The sequence below is a fragment of the Leptosomus discolor genome, chromosome 15 (genome assembly GCF_034619465.1).
Source record: "Leptosomus discolor isolate bLepDis1 chromosome 15, bLepDis1.hap2, whole genome shotgun sequence".
NCBI classification, from domain to species: Eukaryota; Metazoa; Chordata; class Aves; order Leptosomiformes; family Leptosomidae; genus Leptosomus; species Leptosomus discolor.
This window is the reverse complement of record NC_141405.1, coordinates 2,854,719-2,877,842: the sequence shown is the minus strand read 5'-3', so window position 1 is coordinate 2,877,842 and position 23,124 is coordinate 2,854,719. Positions and strand designations below refer to the sequence as shown.

Below are 23,124 nucleotides of genomic sequence, written 5' to 3'. Positions count from 1 at the left end.
AAAATCGCAGATTTCTGCCACAGAGACGATGTCCCTGCCCCATCCTCCCGCTGTGCCATGCGAAGTGCATGTGTTTACAGCGTGTAGCTGGGGAAGACCATTTGTTGCAGCTGCTTTTCCAGCATTTCGGTGCCTGCTGCCTCGTTATTGTGGAGACATGCCTCTGCTCTGGGCTGAATATAAATATTTGGAAGAAGATAAACTCTGTCTTGCCTGTCAGCGCCATGAAGCATCATCCCCCAAAGGGAACAGGACAACGTAAATCCTCCTTCCCTATGACAGGAAGATTTGAAAGAATTAGGTCTATAAATGCTCTGGTATTTCTACCTGAGACTTCATTTACAGAACATCAAGTTCTTGTTTGAAACCCTATTTTTAGCTCCATATGTGACAGCAGAGCAGTTTGGCTGCATGAGTATAGATCTTTTACTTTCGAGTACTTAGTCCTTTTGCTCACTGAAGTTACTCATTGTTATTTTACTGATGGTTAATATGGGCATACCTCATCTGCAGAACTCACTCTGACAACCAGACTTATGACTATTTCTTTAAGTTTCCACCACCACCATTAATCCAGGCAATAAATCCTTGGTTTGCTTTGACCATGTCTTTTTAAGGATGCTGCCACACCTTTTGGAGTAACACACCAATGCATGCTCACGGTTATCTGTCACACTCTCGTTTTCCATTAATACCCCTGACAACAACAACTCTCCCAACGCACCTCCAAAAATTTGCTCTCTCGTAGCTCTGAGTTGCCTTCGATCGATGCTGTTTTCTGTATGAGCTCAGCTCACACCACAGCCAGGAGCTGCTCAACACTTCTTGCTGTGAAGCCTGTAACACATTAAAATTACATGCAAAAGGATTTTGGTGATTTTACTTGACCATATTGTTGTTGTTTCTTGGACATTGAGGCCACTCAAGCCAATTAGGTCATGTAGTGTGATCTTCCCTTTTTTATTTCATAAATCCCTCCTCTCAACCTCACCATGCTACAGGTGGAAGTGTGACATTCTGGCTATAATCAGTGTCTTGCTGCTGAGCTGCATGGATTGGGAGTATGTCGAGGCTGAGAAGGTCCGTTGGTTCCTCGCTGCTAGAACCTGTGCTGCAGGGCTGGCTTGTGCTCAGCCCACGAGGTCTGAGTTTGTTCATCTCTCTTTCTTGTGGTGAAAAGGGAAAGAAGGTGCCACTTTCAAGGACTGTGCAAATAAAAGTGGTCACTGCTGTTCTGTTTTGGTTGTATTTGAAAGTAATTTCAACAAAAACTGTTTGTAGGCTCAAAGATGAGGACACTTCAGAGAAATACGAGTGTATTCCAGCAAACTAAAATTCTCTTGTGGAAAAATGTACTTATCAAGTGGAGGATGAAGATGCAGAGCTTTCAGGTAAGATAAGAATAAAAGAAAAAAGCTAACCACTGAGAATGACCAATCCCTGCCTGCTCCTGTACGCCCATTTTTTTTTGGTAAAATTAAAAGTTAAGGTATTTTTGAAAAGCCTGATGGGTAATGAACACTTTGATACTTTACTTTCTTAACTTACAGTATTTCTGTCTTTTATGTGACGAACAAGAACACAGATGGGCTCTTCGAGCAGAGTAATTTGCTGAGACGTTGGGCACAATGCAAAGACCTTGTTTGTTGCTTAACATAGAAGAAACCAGCGTGACTGAGTGCCTCTTGTTTGTGTTTAATCCCGCCGAGAACATGCTCTTACAGCATTACATTGTTAAATTCTCTTCTCTGCTCTCCCCCTTACCTAGGAGTGGATGCTGTCTCTGCTCTTTCTGCTGCTGATGTACATAGTGTGCGAGGTCACGATGAACACCCGCTACCCCGAAGTGCCTTACAGCTACCTCGGGCAGTTAGACGGCCCTGCCTATAACGCCACTGGGGTCACCATTGCTTTTACGCCCAGCACCGTGACCACAAGGCAGATAATGAATAAAGTGACTTTGAACTCCGTAATGAAAGGTAAGTTTTGCTTTTTAAATATTTAGCTTTGTCATTATTTAACCTGTTATAAATGTATCATGTTTAGTGGTTCTCCAGTGTCTTCAGCCAGCAGGGAAGATCCATCCCAAGTCCTCAATTCTCACAAATATTACTTCTCTAATATTTAGATTACTGGTGAGGTCCGTGTGTGCTTCTGAGCTGTAAAGCTCTGTCTCTGTGCAGTAATACTGTTAAGACACCTTGGTTCATTCTTTCAAGGTGCACTTCTTCTCAGCTGGTAGTATGAAGTATATAAGGTGCCACCCTGTCCAGTGAGGAGAACTGGAATGGAGGAGAGTTGCAATGCCAAAAAAGCAGAATATACACCCAGTGCCTGTGCACACATCTCCAGACCTACAGCAACTCATTGCAATATTTTTCTTACACCGCACAGGTATAAAAGTAGAGGCACTGGAAAATGAGAGAGCTCTGGAAGAAGCCTGGATTTCGAATAAGGAAATTATAGGGGTTGTATTTAAGGACAACTTCTCCTATCACCTCAGGTTTCCTGTTGATAATGTGATTATTCCAAATGACAACTTTGGATACATAGGTAATAGAAAATGAGAATCTATGGGCGGGTGGTTGCCTGACATGGATAGGCATTGCTTTGCTGGAATAATCCATATATGTTAAGTAATTTAATAAATAGGGGGTTTTGTGGGGTTTTTTGTCAATGGGACACTATCCATTTGAATAGTTTCCCATAGTGCATGCACATGCTTATCATCAGCTTTTGTAGCGAAAACCAGCCACATTTCACTGCTCTTACGTGTGATGCCCTTAACCTTTCACCCTTGCAGATACCTGTTACAATTTCTCAGAGCATTACTGTGAGAGCCCAAAGTACTGGTACAAAGGCTTCCTGTCCCTGCAGTCCAGCATTGATGCTGCTATTATAGAGGTAAATCAAAATTATGAAGTGATGTAGGTGTGCTTTTACCTTAAACTTGGTCCAGGAAAGATAAGTTGTTCTGTGGCAATAGCAAGGGATGGGCTTGTCAAAAAATTCTGTAGAAAAAACAATATTTTAAAATACCCAGCCATCTGAGTACTATTGGCAGCGACAGTGGGAACCTGAATGTAATCAGCAGTTCCTGAAGGAAATGATGGGTTTTGATTTAATTTTGAAGATTTGTATTAACTTTTGTTTCTCTACAAAAGGACAATTTCTCTCAAAGGCTAGGAACCAAGTGTAACACCACTGTTTGATTTAGAGTATTTCTCAGATCCCAAGGAAAAGGCAATTCTTGCAGGAGGCTGGGGTGCTATGCATGTCTGCTGGATGGCTTGGTTTCAAAGCAGGCATGTCTGTTGTTTCTTGTCTTTCCTTTCCAAATTGTTCCTCAAAAGGGTACCAGGGTAGGGGTCATTCCACCTGGCTGTGCACCTCCAGCCTTTCAGGCTGCTTTCATACCTGGGGAGAGAAACAGGGCCTTGGGGAGCATGAGCCACTTGTGTGTCTGGATCCTTACCCTGGCTGAGCTGAAGGATTTATGTCTCTCGATAGACAAGTGTAGCCGAGGTGCAGAGACACAAGTGAGTCAGATGAGCCCCCCCCATAGGGCTTTATTGCATTACTTGCTGATGTTTTCTATAAAGCTGCGTTAAAAAAAAAAAAAATAGGGCTGATGAATCAGAAGGTTCCTTATATAATGTATGTCACTGCCGAAAATAATTAAACACTGAGATGTTGACCTTGAATTCCTTTAGGTGGTGGCAAATCGTTCTGTTTGGGAAGAAATGAAATCAATTGCTGGTGTCCGTATGAAGTCCCGGAGCGTCATCTACTCGATTACATTAGAGTACAGTCATTTCATGATTACTATCGTGATGTGTTTCTTTCCATTCATGTGTGTCTTATCGACGAATGTCACAAGAGAAAAGAAGAAGCTCAAAGTGTTGATGAAAACTATGGGGCTGCAGGATATTGCATTTTGGTGAGTCCTTTTTTAACTGAAGTATGTTTGCCAAAAATCAGTACACTCTTGAGCCTTAGTGCGATGAGTTAATAAGTTAAATGAGTTCATAAGTTTTCTCCAGTATTCTAAGGACAAACTAGAAGGGTGGAGCATGGCAGAGGCATATTCTTCTTCCTTGGGTACTTCCTCCTAAGGTGGGTCGTGCTCTCTGTTCTGCACAGAGTATGAATGAGTTGACCCTGGGGAATACTTAATATTTTAATTTAAAATAGTCTGGCATGCAGGTGAAGTTGTAACAGCAGTTCTTAATTAAATGAAAGTGTAATGCCACCTTTCCATCCTCAGGCTCTCCTGGAGTCTGCTGTACGCTGTTTATGTGATGGTCCTCTCCTGCCTGCTGACAGCTCTCTTGGTGCAGGATGTTTTCAACCTCAGCAGCTTCCCTGCAGTCTCACTGCTGTTTTTCCTGTATGGCCTAGCATGTGTAAGTCAGGTTTGAAAGCCAGATTTTCTCACCCCATGATTTATTACTATGTTGATGAGCTTAAACACTACTCCAGAGCCTTTTTCACAGGGCTCAGGGCTCTGTATCCTTTGCACGGTCACACTAATTGAGTGGATTCTCTGACTCAGCAATAGTGATTTGAATGGCAGCCTGAAGGTCTGACAGGCAGCAGGTTGGCTGCAGAAGACTTGACGTGAAACTTAGATCAACCCACCAAGAAGGACTTTAGTGTATTTTATTATACGGACACAGCTCACAACTGATCCCTTTGCCTGGCAAATGGAAGTGCTACTGTTAAAGATACTTATTTCCTTCAGTGACTGAAGGGAAATTCTATTCTTACAGATCCACCTGGTTTTCATGCTCTGCTCCCTCTCAAGGACCTCCAAACTTGCCAGCTCCATGGCATTCCTCATCACCTTTCTCTTTGGATGCTTGAGCCTCGCAGTGCTGATAGAGAATCTTCCAGAACCATTGAAGTGGTTTCTCGGTCTCTTCTGTCCTTTCGCCTTTAATGCCGGCATTGCGAAGGTATGATGCATCACCTCTGCAGCTGACCCTTCCCAATAGCTTGCTGTCCCGGGTGCTCTCAGTGGGGACAGAGTACTTTTTGTCACAGGCAGTGGCAATAAAAGACCCTGATATACTTTGCTGGTAGGGAAAGGCAAAGTCATAGTCCTCATTTCGAAAGACCAGCTTTGCCACGTCTGTGAAATCTTCAGGTATTTTTCATTCATATCCATGTCCTGTTTTGAAATCTCCATGAGAGCTGAGCTGCTGTTGGACAGCAAAGGGGGCCTCCAATGCCCCCACCCCATTCCCCCATTTAAAAAGCCAACGAATGCAAAGAAAACCACAGCTCTCATCACAAATAATCTGCTATTGTGCACTTCTGCGGTGTCCACATGAACCCAAGGATGCCCCAGAGAGCCCATTGCCACACACAGCAGCACCATTATCCACTGGGGCTGGACCCCAGGGAGGCGGGAGTTGACTTGGGGACATCAGCTCTTCACTGCCCGGTCATTCCCCTCTCGCTGCAGCAGCTCTTGCTGTCAACAGAGACTGTCCAAACACAATTCGAGGTTTCTGCTGCAGCCATCCTGCCTCCATCCCCACTTTGGATAATTCTATGCAGTTTCTCAGTTTTCCATCAGCCATATCTCCATATGTCTGAGCAACACTTTCTAGCTCTAGTTATTTAATATTTGATTTCCTGAAATTATTCTTCTTTGTCCTTTATTTCAGGTTTTCCATTTAGAAAAATATGGAATTGGTTTCTCTTTGTCTAATCTTATGGAGGAATCATACTTTTTATTTTCGACTTACATTATGCTGGTCTTTGACTCAGTCTTGTACATGCTGTTAGCTATGTATTTCGACAAAGTTCTGCCAGGTAGGTACGATTTATGCTTATGATCATACATTCTTCTTTTGTACTTTTGATTTATGTGGATTGTGGGTAATAGCTCCTCAAGGAAATGATGAGCTTCTCCATTCTGAGTCAATCAAAATAGTTTTGGGCTAAAAATATGTATTATGTAGCTGAGTGACTTTTCCATCCCTGGTACGCACTGATAATTCCCAAATCAAAGACAACAAAGTATTCAGTGTTTTTTCTCTCTAATTATACTGCTGTTTAACTGTTTATGAGAAAATAGTGTAACAATGTGTGGGACAATATTTTAATTCATTAAGTAAAATACTTAATTCATTAGATACAGCCCTGAAACCAACCTTCTTGTCTCATCTATCCCAGCTCCAAAACTTTTTCTTTAACTAGACAAAGTACCAATTTTGAGGCAGCCAAGTACTTATTAGAACTTCCTAAATGTTCAGTCTAGGACGGCATCTTGGTTGTGGCTTTGATTGATGACAGGTCATCTTCTTTGCTTTCCTGTCAGGCAAATATGGCATCCCAGATCCCCCTTTTTTCTGCCTGAAGCCCTCATACTGGATGCGAAGCAGGAGAGTCTCCGCCAGGGAGATGCCCAGAACAGCAGCGAGCCCCGAGGAGCTTCTTGGTGATGACATAGAGCCGGTGCCTCCCGAATTCATAGGGAAAGAGGCCATCAGGTTAAGAGAGAAGAATTGTTATTCGTGCTGTTTGGGTTGGGTAGCTTGGGTTTGAAGCACCCACAGACCTCTGCTTCTGCCATCAGCTTGGTTTTACTTATCCAGGCAGTTTTCATGTTCATGAGGCTCTTGCAAAATACTTTGTTTCACAGAGAAAAATTAGAGATAAATGCAGGTGAGATAATTAGATAATTCAGGCTAGTCACTAATGGTGACATTTGGATAAATTCAGATTAAAAAATAACAGAGTTTTTTTGCTGTGGGCTTCGTTAAATATCAACAAGGAGAACGTGGAGGGCAGTCTGTTGTAAAACAGCCATCTGTTGCAGTGGGCTTGACCTTGTCTTTGCAAGGCTTGGTGCTCCAGCATGGTGTGCCAGGTAGCGACGCTCACGCCTGTGTGCAGAGCATGCCAAACCCTGCTAAATCGTGGGGCCGCTTCCCGGTAGCTCTTACTTTTCATGCCATTTCTGTCATTTTAAATTAAGGCCCATAGGAATGAAAAAGGGCACCAGGGAAAGGTATTTACAGGAACCCTGAAATAATACCCTCCTTACCTTCCTTTTAGGCTCAACAATATTAAAAAAGCATATAAAAAGAAGGGCAAGAAGACAGAAGCTTTAAGAGGTATGAAAGCTGTGCTATTGATTCCTGTTAAAGATGAGGAAAACCAGTTGTGCAAACATTTCAGTCAGTCAAAGAAATAAAACAATACCTGCCTGGCTTGAAAATTTATGTAAAATACTATTTGATGCAACTGATTACTATTTTGTTCAGCTTTTACTGATTTTTCCGTTTTTTCAGAAGACTAAAGAGAAGATTTCTTTTTTTTTCTATCGTTGTATTTCTGTCTTTTCTGTTAAATACAGAGCAGCTTCTTATGCCTTTAGTCAAAGGTTTGCAGAACTTTGCTCTACATGGCTTAATCCACTTTTGGCTACTTGGTTCTTATACTTCTTGATTTGCCTTGCCTTCAACAATAAGTAGAGGCAAGTCCAACCTCATTCCTTCCCAGACTTGATGTTGTTTTCCTTCTAGGTTTGTCTTTAAATATTTACGAGGGTCAGATCACTGCCTTACTCGGCCACAGTGGGGCTGGAAAGACAACACTGTTAAACGTGCTCAGTGGGCTCACTTCGCCTTCTGAAGGTAGGGTGGTAAATGGTGGGATGGGGTGGGCTTGATTTAAAAGCTGTAAAGACCAGTTCATTCCACCTCATCCTGTTTATCCCTGCAGGCTCTGCAACCATATACAACTACAAACTCTCTGAAATAGGAGATAGGGAAGAGATTAGAGAGATGATTGGCATTTGCCCACAATTCAATGTACAGTTTGAAGTCTTAACAGTGAAAGAAAATTTGAAAGCTTTTGCAGAAATCAAGGGCATCAAGTCTGAAGAGGCAGAGCGAGAGGTAAGTGCGTGTTCCCCTGAAACGCGTCACTGCGCAGCAATGGGAGGCCACAGGCAAATCCCGCATTTCAGTGGAGGCTCCTTTTGCGCTGGGAAGGTCAAAGGGTCCACATGGCTGTATCTTCTGAAGATCAAAGCTGGTGTTGAGCTTTGACTAGGTCAGTAGGCAAGATTGTTGGCTTGATGCAACCACAGTGATTTCTCTGCTCAACCCAAGGAAACCTTGGTACACGCTCTTAGAAACTGTGCCTTCAGTCCCAGACAGCTCTCCTTCATGGCTAATAACGGATGGAAGGACAACTAGTGCTGAGAACGGACATTTTTGTGCTGTTCTAGGTGCAGAATATTTTGGAACTGCTGGATATCAGTAACATTCAAGACACTCAAGCTGAGAAACTGAGTGGTGGGCAAAAACGGAAGTTATCCATTGGAATAGCCATGCTTGGAAACCCCCAGGTAAAGCAGCAGGCACAGCTCTGTAATATAGGGAATATTCAGGTCCAGCACAACTAAGACTTTATGCATGTACTTGGCTACAAGTCCATGCATGATTTCAGAATGCTTTAAAGTGATCATAATTATTAAAATTGATAAATTTAATAATTTCATTTTGTTAATTTCATAACCCATCTTGCTAACCTAGCTTTAAAGCACACAGGTAGTTCCCTGACCTCTGCACACCTCCCAGAATAGCTGCCCTTGCATTAAAGGTGGCCTGAGTCTCTCGCCTTGAGGACCAGGGGCTGTCAGGAGAACATCAAAACCAAAAGATGAACAATTGCTCCTGACATGAGGAATGTCCGATTTCATCCTTTGTGCAGGTTTTGTTCCTGGATGAGCCAACGGCTGGGTTGGATCCTCTTTCCAGGCACCAGGTGTGGAGCCTCCTCAAGGAGCACAGAGATGGACGAGTGATCCTGATCAGTACCCGGTTCACGGATGAGGCTGATATCCTCGCAGGTAAGCACAGGCTCAGCCTATAGCATCTCTGCAGAATAACCCTGGAGCAGAAATCCTGTGTGAGGTTCAGTTGCCAAAAAAAGTTTTGAACTGCTCTACAATATAAATTCCTTTGGCTTTTTCTTTCTTTAGACCGCAAGGCTTTCATCTCACATGGGAGGCTAAAGTGTGTCGGTTCTTCTCTGTTCTTGAAGAAAAAATGGGGGATTTCCTATCATTTAAGGTATCTACTTCAGCCCCAACTAATGGTATCTGGGAACATCCATGTAGAAGGAGCCATGAGAATGACTGTAACGGGGAAACCATAGAGCAGATGTCATCAAAACAAGAAAATTTACTGAATTAACGTTCAGTTAAATTAAGTGGAGCAGCACTTTACTCCAGAGAAAGGAATGAATGAAGTAGACTAGAGTTTTCTTTTTGTGCATCCTAGCAAATACAATGGGGGTTTGGTTTTGTTTGGGTTTGTTTTTTTAGTTGTGTCTTGTTTGTTGTTTTGTTTTGTTTTTCAAAACCAAGCATCTGGGTTTTTTTCAACTGAACAGGATCCATGTCAGTGAGTCTTGTGACTTAGAAAATGTGACGTCTCTGGTTAAATGGTACATCCCCAATGTCGTGTTCTCAGGACACAGTCAATATGAGCTGAGATATAAACTACCACTAGAAAACTTGAATAAATTCCCAGGTAAAGTATACTAACATAATTGAGAATGAGTCCATAGAGAAAAGATAACCACAAATGTGGGGAAAGTTAAATTAAGAGGGAGATTTTCTACAGGAGTCACAAAAGGATTTTAAAACTGTTGTATTTTGGTTTTCCCCCTACAATCTTAGCATCCATATGTTTAAGATCAAAACGTACACCCAACGCTTTTCTACTGCTTGTAATGAAAATCTTAGCAGGATAAACTGGGCTACGTGTGTTACTGAGAGTTTCTTTTTCTTTCTGTTGGAAGAGAAGATAGTGACAAGAGAAAATTCCATAGAACAGGTACCACTCCACACCTGCAGCGGCTCCAGGCAGACCCTCACTCACCGTGTCCATCACGTTCAGTCTGACAGTCCCACAGCCCTACTGCCTTGGAGGATGCATGGTCTGAAATGCCGGTGCTAAGTAGAAAAACATCTTCAAAGAGCTACAGATCTGGCAGCTTTGGGTTCCTCCAGACCCTTTGTATCCTGGCAGTTCGCTGCTTGATTGTTTGCCCTGTCACTGGAGATGCTCCAGTCAGGTTGGCGCAGCTGAAACAAAGTCTGTTCTGGAGATATATGCTCCTGTTTGAAACCTTGAAGGTACTTGTGTTATCTCTGTCCTGCAGATCTGTTCAGCGGCCTCGACAGCTGCTCTGATCAGGGAATTATCAGTTACGGAGTTAGCATAATGACCCTGGAGGATGTCTTTCTGAGACTGGAGGAAGAAAACACAGTGGACCAAGAAGGTACAATCGTGGCTGCAAATATACAATCCGCAGCCGAAGAGAATGGCTACTTTGCAATTACCCCTGCGAATGCCTCCAACAGTTGATTACTAGGTGGCTCTTAATTTTTCATACGTTGCAACATAGAACCTGGTCTTAGACATAAACGTGCACGTGGAAAACTCTCTGCAGATGAGCATGTCCGTGGGGAGGAGTGGGCAGAAGCAGGACCACGATGCCCCGATGAGACAGAGCCGGGCTCCTTGCTGCTCTCAGACACTGGGAAGGCAACACTCAGCGGTTTGGCGCTCTGGAGGCAGCAGGTCTCTGCCGTGGCACGGGTGCACTTCTTCAAGCTTATGAGTTCGGTGAAAATCCTGCGATCAATGTGAGTACCAAAGTGATTCTCTCTTGCAGATCTGGAACTGGACACAGTCACAGCAGCGGGGACAATTTTCTCACCCCCGTTTCAATGAGTGTTTGGATTAATGGATATCAGGTCTTGGCTATGAATGATCTTGGCAATATGCACTCAGAGGAGAGGAAAGCTGCTTCCTTTCCAGTGCCACTAATATAAAATCTCCCTTTTGTACATTTTCATTTCTATACTGAATGATTTATACAAGGGAAACCCTTTTTCTTTCTGAAGAAAAGAATCGTTTAGAAACACTTTTATTTCAGATGGACAAGGAAGATTTAAAATAAATTAGTGTGTACAGAGAAAGGAGGGAAAAATACTACTTTCAGTATTCCTCTTTAATTTTTTTTAAACTTCTCTCATATTGCCAGTGTCTGAAATCGTTTAGCCCCATTGGTCTTCAAGCTGGCATCTCCTGATGGGGCACAAGAAACAGAAGGGAGATGCTGATTTATGAGAACTTGTATCTTAAGGAAATTTGAAAGGCATTTCATGGCCCTAGAAAGTTGAACACTCCAGATCTGAGGTCCTCTCCCTGCTAGATTCTGAGGGCCTTTGTGAATTATTGTGGTTTGAAACTTCCAAAAACAAAATTGCCAAAAATTTGTAACAGAAAGAGTGTTGAGTAACCTGAATATAGCATACCGTTCCCAACATGCAAATGAGTTCTGCTGAATTTCTCTTTTCAGAGTGTTTATTCATCTCTTTCTTAATGTAGTTTGCTGCTCTATGTGGTTTTTCTGCTTCCTGTGGTTTTGCAACTGTCCCTGATTGCTGCCTGGCAGAGTGTGAGCACTTGGGAGCTCTCGTCTGCACGGTACTTCTTGCCCCTGGGGAAGAGGGCTTACTCGGAGACAACCAGCCTCCTGGTCCACAACAACACGGGTGAGGGGAATCAGCCTTTTCTCATCCTTTCCTATTCTGGGGCTTCTTGCTGTTGCAAAGCAAAATAAGTGAAAGAGCAGATGGTTGTAGGGGATCTAAGGGGTGATGAAGTTTTTTGTGACAGAAAAGCATAGGCATCGTCATTTTTTAAGGGTTGTGAATGAAGCCAGCTTTGGCTTCAGCAGCTGGTGAGATCCTGATGCCATGGTGTGAAAAAAGACATCATAGCAGATAAGAAGGGATTCAGTTCTTTCCCTGCCTCAAATCCAGACCTCTATCCAAACAATCCCTGTGTTTTCAGAGTGTGGAAGTGTCAAACCAGTCACCATACCCCAGTAAGGGCTCACTAATGCTGGGTCAAATTAATGGTCTACTTCCAGAGTTTTGCCTTCAACATCCCTATAAGTGGATGCTCTTTTATGTTATTTGGCCAGACTATGATACTCTCAGCTTCATCAGACCATCACAAAGGAGAATACATTTCACAGCAACTCAGCAAAGGCAGAAAACCAAAAAATGACAATACAAAAATTCAGTCAATGAGGCTGAAATCCATTAACTTCACGAAAAATAGCGTGCAATGATCCACCACATATGTGCTGCCTGATGTCCACAGTTACTAAGTTTTCTCTGGTTTTATTTGGTGGTCATGGATTTTTTTAAAAAAATCAAGCTATCAAAGACTCTCTTGTTGTTCAGTATTCTGATTCCTCTGCTTTTGGCTTTCACACCAGGCACAGGCATTGAAGATTTCGTCCACATGCTTGAAAGCCAAGATCTCACAGTGGAAATAACAAGCAAGAAAAATATCACAGAGGAACTAAAACACAATGGGGCTATAAAAGTGTCTCGCAAAGGTCAGGTGAGGATATTTATTCTCCTCCTGTTTCTGCCCAACTACCGAATAATTAAGCAGGACGCCTCCGTCAGCTCTAGCTATGTGATGGCCCTATTGAATAAGGCCTACAGGTAGAAAGATTTGAAAGTGTTTTAATCAGTAAACTACCTGCTAGAGGAGACCTTGTCTCCCTTGTCCTCTGCCTCAAAATTTACATTTTTGTAGCACAGCTATACAGACTTATAATACCTCATAATTTGTTTTTTAGCAAACAAGGCATAAACAAAATAATTTCAGGCCTGGATTCTCCTGGTACACTCCTTTCGTACTGCTTCACTGCACATGAGAAAAGCCACGAGATTTCACCTTGTTTTCTTGCTCTTTGAAGAGCTACAGGTTTACCGTGTTATGCCACCTGGAGGCCATCAACTGCTTCCCAGTGCTTGTGAATGTCATTAGCAACGCTCTGCTGAGAGCCCTCAACTCCACCACGCACATTCGAATCTGGAGTCACCCATTTTTCTCTGTAAGTGTCAGAGCCTGCCAGCCAGAAGGTGTCAGAAAATAGTTCTTAAATCTGCTTACAGTCTCAGTAAGTCACCAGATTTTAATGGGAAGCCACGTGGGGCTGTCGGTTCCAGAGCCACCACCGAGGAAGGTGGGTTTACAGCTACAATCACATTCAACTTCAGGAAAACTGAAGCTGATTTTTCCCTTGTGGTTCTCGACGGTTGCTGAATGGAGAGGGTGGCTGGGAGGGTTTCTTCAGGAGGTTGCTTATTCTCTACGTCACATTATCCGAGGTGCGGCCCATCAATTGACAGAAGAGACAGCTCACCACAAGTCTGTGATGGAGGAGTGCGACCTGCACCAGCCATCTCTCCTCACCAGTGGCAAGCGCTTTGCAGGGCTATGGTTTGGAGAAAACCTTCCTCCTGCCAATATTTGGTTTGAAATCCCACTTTGTGTTCCTGCTGCCCTGTACTTCATGAGAAATGCAGTAAGATGAATTGTGACATCTAGCCTCTACACTGCGGATGTTTTCTACAAATGTTATTTTCTTCTGTTTTCAGATGAATAATTCACCATTCTGGGATTATTTTATTTCTTTTTACCTTGTTTATATGCTGGTGTTATTCCCTGGTTTTCCTCCTCACTTTGCAATGGGCTACACACAGGATTACAAGGTAAATTCCTTGAAATGGAGCAGATTTGGGGTGGGCAGAAGGGATTACAATTGCATTGCCAGAAGGATATTTGAATATGATGGGCAGCTTGAGGCATTTTTCTCTGTATGGCCACGAGAAGATTTGCAGTCAGCACAAAATGCTAAAAGACAAAAAGAGGTGGAATTTTACCCCAGTATCACAATGGTAACAGCTGTTTGGTTTGTTTGGGTTTTTTTCCTGGACCCGTTCCCATGGGTGCAGTTGGCCAACCAGGCACCAACAATAAACTGCCCTTTGCATTGTCCCTTCCCAGGTGAAAGCTCATGCTCAGCTGTGGATCTCAGGGCTCTTTCCCTCAGCATACTGGTGTGGCCAGGCACTGGTGGACATCCCGCTGTGCTGGCTCCTTCTCTTCTCCATGTTTGGGCTTCAGTTCACAATGAGCAACAAGATTTCTGGGAGCATCGAGAGCTTCTTCTTTCTGGTACATCCCATTCTGATAATTGCTGTTCGCTAGGGAGGGATTGGGGTAACATTCGGAGCACGTGTAGGGGTAGCTGAGATGCCAAGGGTGCAGATGGTGCTGGTGCACCTCTGGATCCCCAGATGCTTACTGACCTTCTCTTTATTTCACCTCCTACCGTTTGGGTTTCCCCAGATAGAAATAAAAGGCAACAAATATTGCCTTAATATACTGCTTTCCACTTAGCAGTAAAATTGGGGTAATTTCTGAATGCCCTGATCTTAACCTATGAGTGTTAAAACTGAAACACGTTGCTATATATAGGTTTATGGTTGTCAGATCACTCCATTTTCTCCAATGAAAGCTCTTTTTTCTGTAGATCATGGGTACTTTTGGCTACGGAATTTCTATCGTTCTCTTGATCTACTTGATCTCCTTCATATTTCACAAAGGAAGGAACCGTGATTTTTGGTCTTTCGTGCTGATATTGGTAAGCATGTGGCTAGACAATGTGCTGTAGGGTTTACAGAAATGTATTTTGACATCTTAAGGATGAACTAGGGGTAAAAACGTCAAGTATAGATGTAAAACATAAATACCAGCATGCGTTTTATAGCAGTCAATTCTATATTAAATTCATATCACCATGTTCTGTTCCCACAGTCCTGCTGTGGCACAGGGAAATGCTTTGATCTACTCTGAGCTGATGCAGGAAAGGAGGCAAAAAAGTTATTTATTACTCTATTTGACGCCTCACATCCAACAGATATAAGGCGTTGAGACACGAGCCATCAGGTTAGACACAGATAGCCTGAGCCTGACCTGGAATGAGATGGGTTATTTGGCATTAACTGGGATGAGAAAGAACAGGATGGGATCCTGTGCTTTATTCTTCTGCCTGAAGTAGCCCTGTGTCTGGGAAGAAGTTTGCCTGGCTGGCCCAAATCAGCAGCCTACTCTCAGGCTGAGGACCTCCTGAACCCTTACTGTTTCTTGTCTTTATATTTCTTGTCCATCTTTAGAAATTCAACAGGGAATTTAAGAGGTAGATCCACACAATTTTTAAGACCAGTGAGGAGCGTAAGCCTTCCCATCAGCTAAGTTACCTTCTTATTTTATTTTTAGGTCTGCCTTGTTTCTCTAATCATCAGCAGAATCATGGATTTCTCCAGTCGTCGAGCCTCCCTCTATGTTTTGTCTCTCTTGATTCCCGTGTATCCACTGCTAGGTGTAACGATCCACTGCCAGGAGGTAAGTGGTGGCACTGGGCAAGGAGGGGCACCCCACCATAAAACACACCTGTGTGTCCTTGTGAGCAAAGTCTGGTGGTAACTGCATGGCACGTTCTGGGAAGGCTCATTCGTTTCCTCTTATGGGTGGGATTCTCCAAATGGCCATTTCAGATCAGAACTAATTTTTCTAGCTGTTCCTTATGGCTAGGGGCTACTTCTCGTGCAGCTGAGCTGTGACTGTAGGTTAGGTAAGCACTCTTAATTCTTTCCATGCAGAGTCAAGTAGCTTCGCTTGAACAATCATACGGGTTATGCATCTGACTTTGCATGGAAACCAAGCGAGAATTAAGACTACCTACAAGGCGCCTTACTCCATGTCAGCTGAGGGTGGTTGTGGAAAGTCAGCTAAGAGTTTAGCAAAACCTTCCAGTTATGTGCAAGGCTGTTTATAAGCCATAAAGGAATGAAGTCCAAATAGAAGAGACTCCTCTATCCTGTCTACCCCTCACCTCCACCTCTTCCCCACTGGGACCCCAGAGGAGACCAGACCAGATGTTTTCCTATGACAGGCCATTACCCCCAGAACAAGAGTCTGATACATGTACTGAGTGCCGTGACATTTTCTGGTATAGGACTGGGATGCCCAAAGTCAAACAGCTGTATTTGTTCATCTGTATGTTGAATATTTTGGATAAATTGAAAACTTTTGTACATTTTTGAAGAACTTGTTGTTTGCTTTTAACCTTTCAAAATTAGCTAACATTATACTAAAGAATCATTGATCTTCATTCTGTACTTTTTTTTTATTCTTACAGATTTTTATACAAGACATGATGACTCCAAAGAATGATGTACTAGTAGCTGTCTTTGCAGTAAGAAAACATTAAAGATTACTTTCATTTAGGAATGTGTGTCTCCTGAACCCCATCCTCAGTTATGAGGAAGCAGGCAAGAGCCCTGAGCTCGCTTCATGCAGGAGGATCTCGGTGGGTCGGGATGACAGATTGACCTCTGTGCGACAATAACCTCGTTCCTTTGAAATGGGGAAGGGAAAATGAAATAAGCCCAGATCGCTTAATGCTGCCCTGTTATTTTATGAATTGAGTTTTTCTTCTACCATCTGTGTTTTCTATAGTGTTGGTAAGTGACAGCAGAGTTCACAGCCTTCAGGATTACCCTGGGTTTAGATGTTAATGGACCTTACTTTCGCATACTGTGTTTCCCCCCCCCCATATTTTGTAACACTGTCATCATCTTCTCAGTTTCAGCCATAGTAGGATGGAAGGCAAGGCTATTAATTTGGCAACCTCTTTTTTTTTTCAGCCTTATATCCATTCTGTGGGTTTCGTTTTTCTGCTTCGATATTTGGAGATAAAATATGGAAGAGCAGTTCTGAGAAAGGACCCAATATTTAGGTTTGTATAAATACACATGTGCACCACAGACACATGCAAGATCTAAACCCCTACCACACTGCTTTTCCTTAAAGACAACATTTTGATCCGATATCACTGCCTTTTTAAATATTTTTTTTAATATTTAAATTTTTTAATATTTTGAATATTTTTTTTCAACACTGGTGGTTTTTTACAACTAAAATACTCCCTTAAATACTACACTGCTATGATGATAGGAAACAGCTCTCAAGCTTGTTAGTACCTCCACGTGGTGTTGCTTGTGCTGTGTGGATGTAACAGCTTGGTCCTTTGTACAACACAGAAAGATTACAAATATTAAAAGTAATAAGTAATAAAAAACCCACAAGAAACATTGAACCAGAGGGACACTAACTCTCAATCTATCCAAAACGCATCAGTGGAGAACAACGGTAAAGAACAAAATGCTAAGAAGTCGAATCTGATGGGTTTGTAGGATCTCCCCAAGAAGAGAAAGCGGCCACCAGCACCCTGAGGAGCTTGAAGAGGAAGATGAAGATGTTAAAGCTGAAAGAGCAGCAGTGAGAAATGCCATAACAGCTCCAAGTCAGGAGGAGGTCAGACTCAGTGTTGTCTTTCTCGTTTTCTCTTATACCAGTAGGAAGCTCACTGGTGAAAACAAATCACCAATGAGTGCAGGTCGGTGCTCTGGCTGTATTATTCTCACTGGGAAAATCAAAACCCCAAATGTACAGCACAGACCTCATCACACACAGCAGAGTGGCGCAGCGGAAGCGTGCTGGGCCCATAACCCAGAGGTCGATGGATCGAAACCATCCTCTGCTAGGTGGTGTTGCTTTTAGCCTGGTGAAGAGGAGGCAGAGAGGAGACCTCGTTGCTCTCTACAGCTACCTAAAAGGAAGCTGTGGTGAGGCCGGTGTTGGTCTCTTTTCCCAAGTAACTAATGACAGGACAAGAGGAAATGGCCTCAAGCTGCGCCAGGGGACATTTAGATTGGGTATTAAGAAAAATTTCTTTACTGAAAGAGTGGTTAGACATTGGAACAGGCTGTCCAGGGAGGTGGTGGAGACACCATCCCTGGAGGTGTTCAAAAGGCACGTAGATGCGGTGCTTAGGGACATGGGTTAGCGGTGGGCTTGGCAGTGTTAGGATAATGGTTGGACCTGATGATCTCAAAGGTCTTTTCCAGCCAAAATGATTCTGTGATTCTAAAAGAGAGAAGAAATCTGTTAAGAGGAACGTGGACAATAAAGTGTCCTGTTGCACCTCATATTCTCAGTGAACTATAAAACAAACTCAAAGATCTTCAGAAGGTTTTCTGCTTTTTGTAATGGAAAAATATTACTGAAGATTTAATGCTATCCAATACAATAGACCAATCTTTCTTCTTCCTCCTCACTTTCAGAAATCAACCATTATTGTCAGCAGCCTGTGCAAGGAGTATAAAAAGAAGCAAGCTGGTTCAGTTTTTAAGAAGAAGAAGAAAATGGTCACCAAAAATGTTTCCTTCTGTGTTAAAAAAGGTGAGAACAGGAACTGTTCTCCTAGACATGTTTTGGACCCCCGATTGTACCCAGAGTTACTTCTCTGCAGATTCTCAGTTATCTGAGCAAGCACGGAAAGGTCAAATCTATTTGCTTTGCCGTTAAGGCATGTTCAGTCTGTAGTGGAGGTTAATGAACAACGTGACGTGGATGCATCCTATCAGTTACTTTTGAGTCTCCTTTGTCTAAAATAACATCGCACTTTCTCTCCAGGATCTGCTTCAGCAGTGGCTTCTAAGAGACCTGGGAGTAAAGCTCAGAGTCACACCATCAGTTAAAACTGAAACACTATAGGCTCCCAGAGCATATGTTTATACTGATCTTTGACATTAGCACGCTCTTTTTAATACTTTTTCTTTTGTGGGGCTGTGCCTGATATATTTGTTGAATGGGGAGTAGTACTAAGAAATTGTGTATTGATTCCAGGAGAAGTATTAGGACTTCTGGGGCCAAATGGAGCTGGTAAAAGCACAGCTATCAAAATGATTACTGGAGAGATGACACCGACTGCTGGACAGGTAGGAGGCATCCGGAGAGCAGGGATAGATCCATGATAAAAGTGCAGGTGAAAATCTTGCACCTAGGCTAAGCTATAATTATTTTCAAAGCATTATTAGTAATCAAGGTTTTAGCTGAATTCATTGTGCTATTAAATTAAATAACGTGTTAATAAAAAATATTGTGAGCTTCTTCTAACTTTGACAAGCAGTTGCATCTGCCCTAATTGGCCACGTTTATATTTGGAAACCGTGTGAATGAGGGTTGCAAAATCACTCCCTTGCACTTTGGGTTTCCTGGCCTAAATCCCACTGAAGCCCATAGTCTTCCTCTGAACCACACCCTTGTATCTGGGCAAGGCTATGTGAGAGCAAACTGACCAGCCTGGTTCTGCAGGTGCTGATGAAGAGGGGAGATGGAGCAACCTTCCACCTCCAGGACCACGCGCCGGCCTTCCTGGGGTACTGCCCGCAGGAGGACCCGCTCTGGCCAGACCTCACCGTGCATGAGCACCTGCGGGTCTACGCGGCTGTGAAAGGGGTGTGCAAGAAGGACACGTCTGCTGCTGTCAACCGGTGTGCACAGAGGGTGTTTCCAGGGGTTGGTCAATGTTTTATCCCCTAGTCCTAGGGCATGGGGAGGGGACCAGAATATTCAAAATTCACCGTGAGCCAGAGGCAACCTTGAAAGAAACTCAGGAAATGGAGCTGCAAAAGAGATTTTGTGCTAAATGCCTTGATTAAGTGAGCGGGTTAAGAAAATCTCCAATTTGTCTAAGTGCATTTAGTGGGGATAAATTTTACCACTAATGTCCTTTTAAGTATGTTATCTTTAGGAAGCATTTCTAAAATCTCTGATGTTATAGTTTGGCACCAGAAGAAAGGGTGCTTAAGTACTGCCTGCTCAGCTGACACTGGCAAGGTGGAATGGGTTTATAATGCTGTTGACACTGATGATGGGTTTAGAAGAGAGCTTGTGGCTTATTCAGTAGATTTTGCTTCAAATATCCACTTACATTTTAATAACACAATAAATATTTAATGAAAACAAGTAGAAGTCAAGAGCAAGGGGAAGAAATTTCCTTTTTCTTATCATTTTGGGAATCCTTGATGAGAATATTGAGTTGGGAATAACAAAAATGTTCTTTTTTTCACTTGTTTCATTTCCCCGCAGAATAGTGAATGCTCTGCAGCTTCAAGACTATTTAAATAAAAAAACAAGAAAACTATCTGCTGGGATAACCAGAAAGGTGTGTTTTGTTTTACCTATAATGAGCATATAGTGATGTTCATAGCGCAAATCAAAAATCCCCTCCGTGAGTGGAGGGACCTGCCTGTGCTCTGAGCTGCCCAGGAAAGCATCATGTTTCCCACGGTGGCGTGATGGATATGAGCCTTTTCCAAAACCACTTCTATAAGTTGGAACCTTGATTCCTATAAACAGAGCTACACCGTCCGCAGCTCTTTGTAGGTAGAGGGCCAGGGACCATAAAAGATTTAGCTCAAACCCCTCTCCTTGTCGTAGCTGTGCTTCGCACTGTGCATGCTGGGCAACCCCGCCGTCCTGCTCCTAGACGAGCTGTCAACTGGCATGGACCTCAACGGGCAGCGTTGTGTCTGGTGAGTGGGACCTCAGGCACTGTGCCACCATGGTGGTTGGAAGCCAAGAGCAGATGCCTAAGGTTAGGTAAAAAGCATTTTACCCCATCTGTGGTTAGTGCTGCTCATCACGTGCCAATGGTTTTATTGGCAAATCCATTTTCCTGGTTCTCTCCAGCTAAAGCATAAGCAAGGAGAGAGAAAAGCCATTTAACCTTCATCCTTGTTGCAAACCTTAGGACAGTCACGTAAGGGATTTGGAAGAATTCATAAAGGGACCTGGGTCAAAAATATTTTTTGCCATTATTTCAAAGTATTACATTGTGCTGCACGTCAGTCTAAAGTTGCTGTATGGAAAGTTTTTATATTTGTTTTAGGGGAGAGACATTTAAAGGGACAAAAGTATAAGAAAATGTTTCTGATATTCCCAGGGAGTTGTTAGCTTTTCTTTTTTTTTTTACCCGCCTCTGGTCCTCAGGAAAATGATTCGAGCTGCTCTGAAAACCAAGGAGACGGGAGCCATCCTGACAACGCACCACACAGAGGAGGCAGAGGCAGTGTGCGACCGTGTGGCCATCATGGTGTCCGGACAGCTACGGTGCGTGTCTGAGCTGGCAAACGGTCCATGCAGCGACAGGGACCTCTGCTCCAGCCTCACCTGTCTGAGCCCAGCACCCTGGGCTTTGTGAAGTGCTCCCTGTGCTTTCACGGCAGTACAATTTGGGAAGGAGCACCAATGACTTCACACTGTCATCCCTTTTTTTTTCTTGTCTCCCCTGCAGGTGCATCGGTTCCATTCAGTACCTGAAGAATAAGTTTGGCAAAGGCTATCTACTGGAAATTAAAGTCAAGGATCCAGAGCACACTGATCTCCATGCTGAGATTTTGAGGATTTTCCCAAGCGCGGCCCGTCAGGAGCGGTAACTATAAAATACGGGATGCGTGGTGGCTTCAAGACTATCTCATCCCTAAAAATGTGCCCAGGGTGATGGCCAGACACAGGAGCTCAGCTGGAGAGTGGTGAACAGCTCAGAGTCTCTGTATGGGGATCTGATTTGATAATGTCATCACATCCAACCCTGCTGTGATCCCTGCAGCAAAAAGTCCATACATCCACCTCATAGCGTGGCTTAACATTTTGATCCCAGAACCTCAAGACAGAGCAAGAATCATCTTTTCTTCTTTTTCTTCAAGGTTCCACTCATTGATAGTCTACAAGGTCCCAATGGAAGATGCACTGCCCCTGTCTCGCTCTTTCTCCAAGCTAGAGGAAGGTAAGAGCAAGACAAGATGACTTCTTGGAAAGGTGGAACACAGACTGCTAATTTTCAACTCTCTTTCCATTTCTCCACAGTCAAACGAAACTTCAACCTCGAGGAGTACAGCTTCTCTTTGAATACTTTGGCTCAGGTAGGTGATTTCAAGGCTAGACATGCTGCGAAGGCATGAGCAGGAACAGAAACTGCAGCGAGACCTGGGCCAGTGCAGTGGCAGAAGGCTGCTCCACCAAAAAGCCGCCTGGGGGTGGTGGGTGAGGTGTCCTCTGCTGGGAAAGTGATGGAAAATGGTTTGGTTTTTTCACTGCTGGGATTTAGCATGGTGGGAACAAGCCTAGGCAAAGTATTACTGCCTGACTCCGCTCACCCGAGATATGCACGCAGCACAATCAAGGGATGGATGCCCTTGGTAGATGCCCGTGCCCAGCCTCTACGGTTGCTCCTGAAGCAGCAGGTTATTGCTGCTCGCATAAGGTTGGTGGCAAAGATGAGGAATGTTTATGTCAACCCACTGGTGGGTAAAACCTACTGTACGGATGTACCGATGGGCAGCCGGTGCCTCTCAGCAGGTTGTAGCAGACAGCAGAGGAGTCTCAGTTACTGATTATGTGTTCCCCACATAAAGCTACTTCACATACCTCCCAGAGGGGTTGCAGAGCTGTACCTCCTGTAAAGGAGTATCACAGTGCCCAGTGAAAGTCAGAGAAATAATCAGAGTTTTATCTTGCCCATTTCAGGTGTTTCTGGAACTCTCCCGAGAGCAGGAAAAGGATGATTTTGATCTGACTTCGGATGGAGCTTTTGAATGGAAACAACTTCAGCAGGAGGACTGTTAAAGATGTCCATTTACACATTACTCCGTACTAACCTAACTGAGATGATACTGCACATACTTACTGCCGTTACCAGTGTACCACAAAGAGGAGGAACAGGCTCTGCCTTTCCAGTAAGCATCAGCTGAGGTCTCATCTCTGCTGCAGAAGACATTTCACCAGGACTCTGCAGGTGTCAACACTGAGCCCTGCCCCAAGTTGCATTTCCAAAGGCTGGTTGATGAAATAGCACCTGAACTGGTGAGAGCTCTTGTCAAGCAGAGCAGCGTGCAGCAGAGGGTCATAACCCGTCTCTGGGGATTGAGGCTCTGCTTTGCTCAGTGGATCTGGGTGCATCAGGGAATCTGGACACGCTGCCAACCTTCTGGACTCCTCTCTCACCAGTGTGTGAGACTATTTGCCTATGATGTGTTTAAATACATCTTACTGAAATTTGCACTCTATTTTTACACCCTTCCAATAAATGTGTCTATAGAAACCACAGTTACACCCTCTAACGTCATCATTGCTGTGGATCATCAGGAGCAGCCGAGCAGCTCAAACTCCTTCCCCAGGGATGGAGATGGCTGCAGCGGGCCCAGGGCTGCTGGCCAGGCGGTTGTAGTCCCTCACATTTACTATCTCAGGCAGCCTGGCTCGGCGGGTGTGCTCATCCCTGCCCTCCCTCCATGCTGGCGCG

The 23,124-nt window shown here is 43.7% G+C and overlaps 1 protein-coding gene and 1 non-coding gene across 2 annotated transcripts; both read left to right on the top strand.

Annotated features, from left to right (window-relative positions):
* Window positions 1-1,289: 1,289 nt before the first annotated feature.
* Window positions 1,290-22,899, top strand: LOC104347131 (ATP-binding cassette sub-family A member 10-like). The gene is made up of 38 exons (XM_009952079.2): window positions 1,290-1,391; window positions 1,769-1,979; window positions 2,395-2,553; window positions 2,804-2,904; window positions 3,714-3,940; window positions 4,268-4,406; window positions 4,773-4,958; window positions 5,676-5,823; window positions 6,332-6,503; window positions 7,072-7,130; window positions 7,542-7,652; window positions 7,741-7,916; window positions 8,252-8,371; window positions 8,737-8,875; window positions 9,008-9,098; window positions 9,421-9,560; window positions 10,195-10,314; window positions 10,486-10,681; window positions 11,430-11,596; window positions 12,331-12,458; window positions 12,823-12,960; window positions 13,508-13,621; window positions 13,917-14,087; window positions 14,446-14,556; window positions 15,192-15,317; window positions 16,114-16,170; window positions 16,622-16,713; window positions 17,171-17,291; window positions 18,101-18,218; window positions 18,666-18,757; window positions 19,134-19,312; window positions 19,911-19,986; window positions 20,262-20,356; window positions 20,814-20,933; window positions 21,118-21,255; window positions 21,530-21,609; window positions 21,690-21,745; window positions 22,350-22,899. Exons 1-38 carry the CDS (start codon window positions 1,290-1,292, stop codon window positions 22,446-22,448), a joined length of 4,875 nt encoding a protein of 1,624 aa, XP_009950381.2. The 3' UTR covers window positions 22,449-22,899.
* On the top strand, window positions 17,449-17,520 carry TRNAM-CAU (transfer RNA methionine (anticodon CAU)). Its single transcript has one exon. It is a non-coding gene; the product is annotated as a tRNA-Met (tRNA).
* Window positions 22,900-23,124: the final 225 nt, after the last annotated feature.